The 7,369-nt window shown below is 55.4% G+C and overlaps 1 protein-coding gene across 1 annotated transcript in view; it reads right to left on the reverse strand.

Annotated features, from left to right (window-relative positions):
* The window catches only part of ARHGEF17 (Rho guanine nucleotide exchange factor 17), a 138,733-nt gene extending 131,747 nt beyond the window's left edge, over window positions 1-6,986 (reverse strand). The window contains exon 1 of the mRNA XM_087895727.1: window positions 2,917-6,986. Within this exon, the coding sequence (XP_087751853.1) occupies window positions 2,917-6,573 (3,657 nt within the window). The 5' untranslated portion in view covers window positions 6,574-6,986. The remainder of the gene's footprint in view (window positions 1-2,916) is intronic.
* Window positions 6,987-7,369: the final 383 nt, after the last annotated feature.

The following is a 7,369-nucleotide window of genomic DNA, read 5'->3' on the forward strand; positions in this document are numbered from 1 at the left end:
AGGTAACATCAGCAGTGCTAGAAGAGAGTGGCGTTGGAGGAGGAGGAGGAGGAGGAGGAGAACTATGGGGTCCTTGGTGGTCTTTGAGCTCAGTTGTTTTTTTGCTAGAAGGAGGGGGGAAGAGGAGGAGGAGGAGGGAAGGAGGAGGAGAGAGAGAGGAAAAGAAGAAGAGGAGGAGGAGGAGGAAAGGAGAAGTGGAGGAGGAGGAGGAAAGGAGAAGAAGAGGAGGAGGAGGAAAGGAGAAGAGGAGGAGAAGGAGGAAAGGAGAAGAGGAGGAGGAGGAAAGGAGAAGAGGAGGAGGAGGAAAGGAGAAGCGGAGGAGGAGGAGGAAAGGAGAAGCGGAGGAGGAGGAGGAAAGGAGAAGAGGAGGAAGGAGGAGGAAAGGAGAAGAGGAGGAGGAGGAAAGGAGAAGCGGAGGAGGAGGAGGAAAGGAGAAGAGGAGGAGGAGGAGGAAAGGAGAAGAGGAGGAGGAGGAAAGGAGAAGCGGAGGAGGAGGAGGAAAGGAGAAGAGGAGGAGGAGGAAAGGAGAAGAGGAGGAGGAGGAAAGGAGAAGCGGAGGAGGAGGAGGAAAGGAGAAGAGGAGGAGGAGGAAAAGAGAAGAGGAGGAGGAGGAGGAGGAGGAAGGAGGAGGAGGAGGAGGATGGAACTGAGAGTCCCCTGATGCTCTCTGAACTCAGTTGTTTTCTTGTAGATGTTTTATTACTCAACTAGGTAACATCAGCAGTCCTAGAAGGAGGTGAGGTTGGAGGAGGAGAGAAGGCAAAGAAGAGGAAGAGGGAGAGAGGGAGAGGAGCAGGAGCAGAGGAAGAGGACGAAAGGAGAGGAGGAGGAAGGAAGGAAGGAAGGGAGAGAGGGAGGGGAGGAGGAGGAGAAAAAGGACTGTGAAGTCCTTGGTGCTCTCTGAACTCAATTGTTTGCTTGCAGACGTCTCATTACCCAACTAAGTAACATCATCAGGGCTAGAAGGGAGTGGTGTTTGCACAGTGGAAGAGGAGAAGGACAATGGGGTCCTTGGTGCTCTCTGAGCTTGGTTATTCACATGTAGATGTTTCAGTACTTTTCTAGGTAACATCATGGAGTGGGGTTTGCTCTCTGTTTATAAACAAGGAGCTTGCCTGCCACACTCCTTTGTAGCACTGATGGTGTTACCTAGTTGGGTCATGAAACGTTTGCAAGAAAACAACCCAGCTCAGAGAGCACCAAGGACCCAGAATTGAGCGAAATGCCTTCTCTAACCAGAAAGTTACACATCCCCCCAGCCCCATGGCCAGATACTACAGTATTCTACTACAGGTAGTCCTCGACTTACAACAGTTCATTCAGTGACCGTCCGAAGTGACGACACTGAAAAAAGTAACGTACAACTTTTTCACACCTACGACCGTGGCATAATTCCCGTGTTCACATGATCAGAATTCAGACACTTGGGAACTGGCTCGCATTTATGACGGTCGCAGTGTCCTGGGGTCATGTGATCCCCTTCTGACAAGTCAATGGGATTCACTTCCCAGCCATTTTACTAAAGCCTGCAGTTGATACACTTAACAACGGTGGGGAGAAAGGTCATAAAACGAGGCGAAACCCAACTGCCTTGTTTTAGCAAACGGAGAATTTGCGCTCCATTGTGGTCGTTAAGTCAAGCATTTTTTGCTTTGCCAAAAAATAAGACCCAACATGGATCTGATCACAGAGTCAACTTTAATTCAATCTCACCTTTACCTTCTAATCGCCCCTCATATGTTCATTACACCTGGAGTTTTGCAACTTCAGTAACTTTAAAGGTGTGGGGACTTCAACTCCCAGAATTCCCTAGCCAGTATGGCCGCCGCTAAGAATTCTGGGAATCGAAGGCCACACATCTCCAAGTTGCCACAGTTGGGCAACATTGCTCTCTATATCAGTTTAGGTCAGTTTCTTTCAATCTTGTCCATTTTAAGATTGTGGACTTCAACTCCCAGAATTCCCTAGCCAGTATGGCCGCCGCTAAGAATTCTGGGAATCGAAGGCCACACATCTCCAAGTTGCCACAGTTGGGCAACATTGCTCTCTATATCAGTTTAGGTCAGTTTCTTTCAAACTTGGCCATTTTAAGAAGTGTGGACTTCAACTCCCAGAATTCCCTAGCCAGTATGGCCGCCGCTAAGAATTCTGGGAATCGAAGGCCACACATCTCCAAGTTGCCACAGTTGGGCAACATTGCTCTCTATATCAGTTTAGGTCAGTTTCTTTCAAACTTGGCCATTTTAAGAAGTGTGGACTTCAACTCCCAGAATTCCCCAGCCAGCATAGCTGGCTGGGGAATTCTGGGAATTGAAGTCCACCCATTTTATAAGCCGACAAGGTTATGAAACACTGCCTTAGATGTTGGCCTACATTGTGTTACTCTACCAGATGGGTGCTTGAGTCCCGATCCCCACCCCACAACACAACACAACTCCTCAAAGAGACAGCCCTCGTGGGCCGCGTTGTCCAATTCCTCCTTCAGACCTTAAAACCGCCATCACAACAAACCTCAATCATATTAACAACTTGGTTGCACAAGACCTTAAAAATAGTAAGTGCTACTAATGGCTACTCTTGCGTTTACTTGCCATAAGGACTAGAAACCGAAATACCTTGCCAAACTATTTCATGCCAGTGTCTTTGTAATCTAGACATAACCACGTTCAAACGGAAGATGTGATATTATCAGAGCCCCACCAGAAGTGAAGTTGGAGAAGACCATGGCATTCAGGTCCCACATACTGTCCGAGCAAACAATCCTAGATGTGACAACTCGGTCTGCAAAATTTTAACCCTGATCCCCAAACGCTGATGCAGAATTTATCAAAACAAGTCAGCAGAACTTAATCATCAGCCAAAATATTTTTTAAAGACTCCATAACACAAAAAGAAAGACCAAAAAAAAAAACTCACCACTTGTGGCTTGGTCCTGGAGCTGCTGGCATTCAGATCTCCATGATGTTTGGGGCATCTGGGGAGCTTGGGTTCCGTGGTGGTTGGGGTGGAAGGCGACGATCTGGGGGTATCCACAGTGCTGTTGGGGAGGGTCTCCCCAGAACTCAGAGTCAACATGTAGCGTTTGGTAACATCCTCCAAGGATGGAACCTGAAGAGCTGCAGAAGGTTTGGTAGGCAGGTGTGGGAGCTCCTGGATGGCAGGGTGGGCATTCTGATAGAGCGAACTGGGCAGGTGGGCATCGGAGACGGGGAGGAAGGTGGCGGGTTCACTGGTGTGGCGCACATGCTTGGAGGCTGGCCTTGCTCTGCCCAGCGTGGTGGGCACGGGGGAAGAAAGCGTCAATTCTTCCTTTTTGCTCAAATCCTGGCTATTCGCTCGGTCGCTGCGCTTCTTGGAACTTCGCCGAACTATCCTAGGCGACAGGACTTCAGCCAGCTTGGGATCAAAGCTAAAGTTTTGAGGGACCTCATTGTCTTCTGGAGGCATCGGCAGAATTTGCTCCGACTGGGAGGACAACCTGTGCGCTTCCTGCTCCGTGGACTGGCCCCTTCGCTCCAAAAGGATAGGTTCACTGCTGGACGGAAGAATGTTCTGCTCCATCTCGTTGATGGGTTCTCCGGCGCCCATGAAGCCGGGGCTGGCATGCTCGCCACGGCGGCTGGGATCGCTGAAAGACTTCTTCTTGATGGGCTTCCCGTTCCCCTTCTCGTCGATCACCTTGTCCATGGCCCCAGGCTGGCTGACGATGTTCTGGATCACGGTGCTATAGTCCTTCAGGCCGTCGCTGCAGACGGAGAGGTCGCTGGCAGCGCTCCCTGTGCAGTCAGACAAAGCGGCGGCCGAAGCATCTAAGACGCCGGGCTTCGAATTCAACGACCCCAGGAGGTTACTGTCCACGGAGAAGTTCTTGGAGTCCTCTGTGATGGAGCACCTTCTGTGGGGCATGGGGTCGCTGAGAGACCTGTAGGAATCGCCAGTGGATTCTCCGCTGCTCCCGTTGCTGGATTCGGACCCATTGTTTCCCAAGGATGGGAACTTTCTCCGGCGCCGAAGGGCGCTGGGAGTCAGAGGGGTCTCCGGTAAACCCTGGGACACCGTCTTGTGATTGGGGAGCACCTCCTCCACAACCGCCACGTTCTCGTTCCCTTTGGTTAGATGGTTTGGTAGAAGTTTCTCCTTCCTCTCACCGGCCTCCGTTCCTCTTCGGTTGGCCAACTTCCACGCAGCCACGGAGGGATCGAGATAACTGTAGGCAGGAGAGGTCTCTGGCTCGGTCACAATTCCTTCATCGGTCATACTGGATTCAGGACCTTCTTCTAAAGATTTCCTGCAGGATAAGTTTCCTTCGGAACCAGCTTTCTCCAAGCACTGACCGCAGCTTTCTTCATTCGGGGCCTCCTCTCCCTCCTCCGTCCCGTCCTTCCCCCTTTCCTTGGACTCCAAAGCGAAATTATAGTCATGTTCTGAGCCAATCTTACTTATCTTCTCGAAAACCTGCCTGGCTTCTTGGATGTACTGATCTTGAATGATTACAGGGAGCACCTCCTCTTCCCTGTCTCGGCTGTCGGAAACCACACCATTGTGGTCGAATCGGGTGGTCAGCAGAAGCTCCGAAGAGCTCGACTTCATGGCATTCTGCAGATAAAGGCGGCGGGAAGCTGGTTTATCCGAGTAAGTGAAGGATTTGGCCCGTCTCAGAGTCGCCGTGAGGTCCTTCAGGGTTGGACGGTGGCCCAAGACCCAACGGTTCGGGGGTTGAACCTCACCTTGGGATCTCCCCACCAACTGGTGCTCGGTTCCTCCCTGGGGATAATGTTCATATCTGCTGAGACCATCACCGTTGCCTCCACCAAAGGCCACGTCTTCTTGGTCACTCAACCTACTGCCCCTTTTCTTGGCCTTCAGCTCCGACAAGTCCGATTTCAGGAAACTGAGGAGGGCCATGGTCTCACTGGCAATATCCGGGTTGGACATGGACTTCTGGTGCTTGGATCTGGCCGCCGGTTCAAGGCCGCAAGGCAGCAAACTCTCAAAGGAGGACAACTCCTGCTTGGACCTCCCCAAGCCCGACGGCAGCTTGGGACGGGCCCGGATGGGGGGCTGCAACCTGGCAGGGCTGTCGCTTGGGTTGAAACTGGGGGTCCGACCCAAACCGAGACCCAGCTTGCTTGGGCCGGTCCAGAAGACCCCCGGTTGGTCATCCTCCTTCAAAGTCTCCGTACTGGAGTATCTGCTGCTACTTCGGGAGCCGGCCGGGCTGGACGCAAAGGGGGGGATGTTGACCTTGGAGACCCGGGACACCAGAGGCAGGGGAGGCCCCGAGGAAAGGGGGGCGGGGGTGCCCAGGAAGGGCCTGCCGCCCTCAGGGGGGATCCCCAAAAGCGGCCTGAGCCCCTCAGCAATGGAGGCCCCTTTGGCTTCTGGGGTAGTCCTCTCCTCCTCCTGGGGGGGCAGGAGACCCCCAGAAAGGTCCAGCTGGGCCTTGAGGTGCCACTCCATGCCGGCCACCACCTGGGCCTCAGTTTCCCTCTTCTTCCTCTCAAGGCAGCGTCTATTATGGGGCACCATCCGGTGGTCTTCCTCCTCCTCCTCTTCCTCACTGCCTGAGGAGGGCCTTGGGGGGCTCTTCCCACGGGGCAAAGGCCTCAACTCGTCCTCGCTGCTGCTGGAGACCTCCGGGGGGACCCAGCCGCCCCAGGCCGGGCAGGGGGGCGACGGCGAGGCGGCGGCGGTGGCCGGCAAGGCCGAACTATGCCAGGAATGCGAAGTATCCCACAGCTGAGGCGGCGGCGGCCTCTCCGACGGGCCTGAGGGACCCCGAGGCGCCCGGAGCCCCGCGAAGGGGATGCAGCTGCGAGGCGGCGGAGGAGGAGGGACGCCCCGCCGCTCTTCAGCCCAGCAGGGCCCGCCGTCGGGAAGCAGCGGAGCCCCCGGGAGGTGGTCGGAGCCCGACGGCGGCCCCGCTTTGCTCCGCCAGCCGCCTCCGTCCTCCTCAGCCGGCCCGCCCCGTCCTCGCTCGGCCGCCTGGAGCTGCTGCTGCTGCCGCCGAAAACTCTCGCCGAAAAGTTTGCGCATCTCCGTCACGCTGGGCCAGTCCGGCGCCGGCGCCTCGCCCGGCCCTTTGCAGGAGGAGGAGGCGGCGATGGTGCTGCTGCTGCGGGGCGGCGGGGCCGGGGGCTGCTCGGGCGGGGGCGTCCCGCCGGCCTCGGAGCCCCCGAGCTCCTTCTGGGCGGCGGCGGCGGCGACGGGGCGGGCGCAGGTGGCTCTTCCGCGGCCGGCCGGAGCCGCGGGAGGAGGCTGGTCTTCGGAGCCGGCGGCGGCGCGGGGCGGGCAGAAGCGCTGGGAAAGTTGGCGCACGGAGGGCGAGAGGCTCCGCAGGGCGCGGCCGGCCGGCTCGGCTGGTGCTGGGCGGGAGGAGACGCTGAAGGAAGCGGCGCGGCCGGGCGACCGCCGCCCGATGGGCTCCGGTGGCGGAGGAAGAGGGGGCTCCCCCCGAGGGTCTCCGCCTCCTCCTCCGTCGGGCTGGGCCGGGCCGCTCCACTTGGCCAAGCGCTGGAAGGAGACGCTCCGGTAGAGGGGAGTCCTCTTCTGGCTCGGGGCCCCCTCCGCCATTGTTGAGGCCGGCGGTGGCAGGGCCCGCCCCCCGGATCTGCGGCGGGATCCCCGAGTCTGGGAAGCGTCCCGGGCACGCCGCCCCCGCCCCGCCGCCGGCCTCAAGCCATCCGAAGGAAGGAAGGAAGGAGGAAGGAAGGAAGGAGGGTGGAGAGAGAGAGAGAGAAAGAAAGTCGGAAGGAGAAAGAAAAAGGAAGGAAAAAGAGGCAGCAGGAGAAACAGCGAGAGAGGGAGAGGAAGGAGAAAGTAAAACGAGTAAAGAAACCAACAGAAAACGAGGAAGAGGAAGAGAGAGCGAGAGAAAGAAGGAAGGAAGAAAGAAAGAAAACACGAGAGAAAGCACTAGAAGGAGAAAAAGAATGAGAGAATGAGAGAGCGAGAAGAAGGGAGGAAAGGAAGGAAGGAAGGAAATGCGAGAGAAAGAACTAGAAGGAGAAAAAGAAAAAACAAGAATGAGGGAGTGAGAGAATGAGAGAAAGAAGGAAGGAAGGAAAGTAAGGAAGAAAGAAAAATACGAGAGAAAAACTAGAAAGAAAAGGAGGAACGAAAACAAGAACGAGAGAGAGAATGAGAGCGAGAGAAAGAAGGAAGGAAGGAAAGGAAAGGAAGGGAGAAAGGAAGGAAGGAAGAAAATACGAGAGAAAGAACTAGAAGGAGAAAAAGAAAAGAAAGAAAACGAATGGGAGTGAGGGAATGAGAGAGAGAGAAAGAAGGAAGGGAAGGAAAGGAAGGAAGGAAGAAAATACGAGAAAGAACTAGAAAGAGAAAAAGAGAAAAGAAAACAACAATGAGAGAG

Source organism: Pantherophis guttatus, chromosome 5 (assembly GCF_059756535.1).
Source record: "Pantherophis guttatus breed Tessera chromosome 5, ASM5975653v1, whole genome shotgun sequence".
In the NCBI taxonomy this organism is placed as follows: Eukaryota; Metazoa; Chordata; class Lepidosauria; order Squamata; family Colubridae; genus Pantherophis; species Pantherophis guttatus.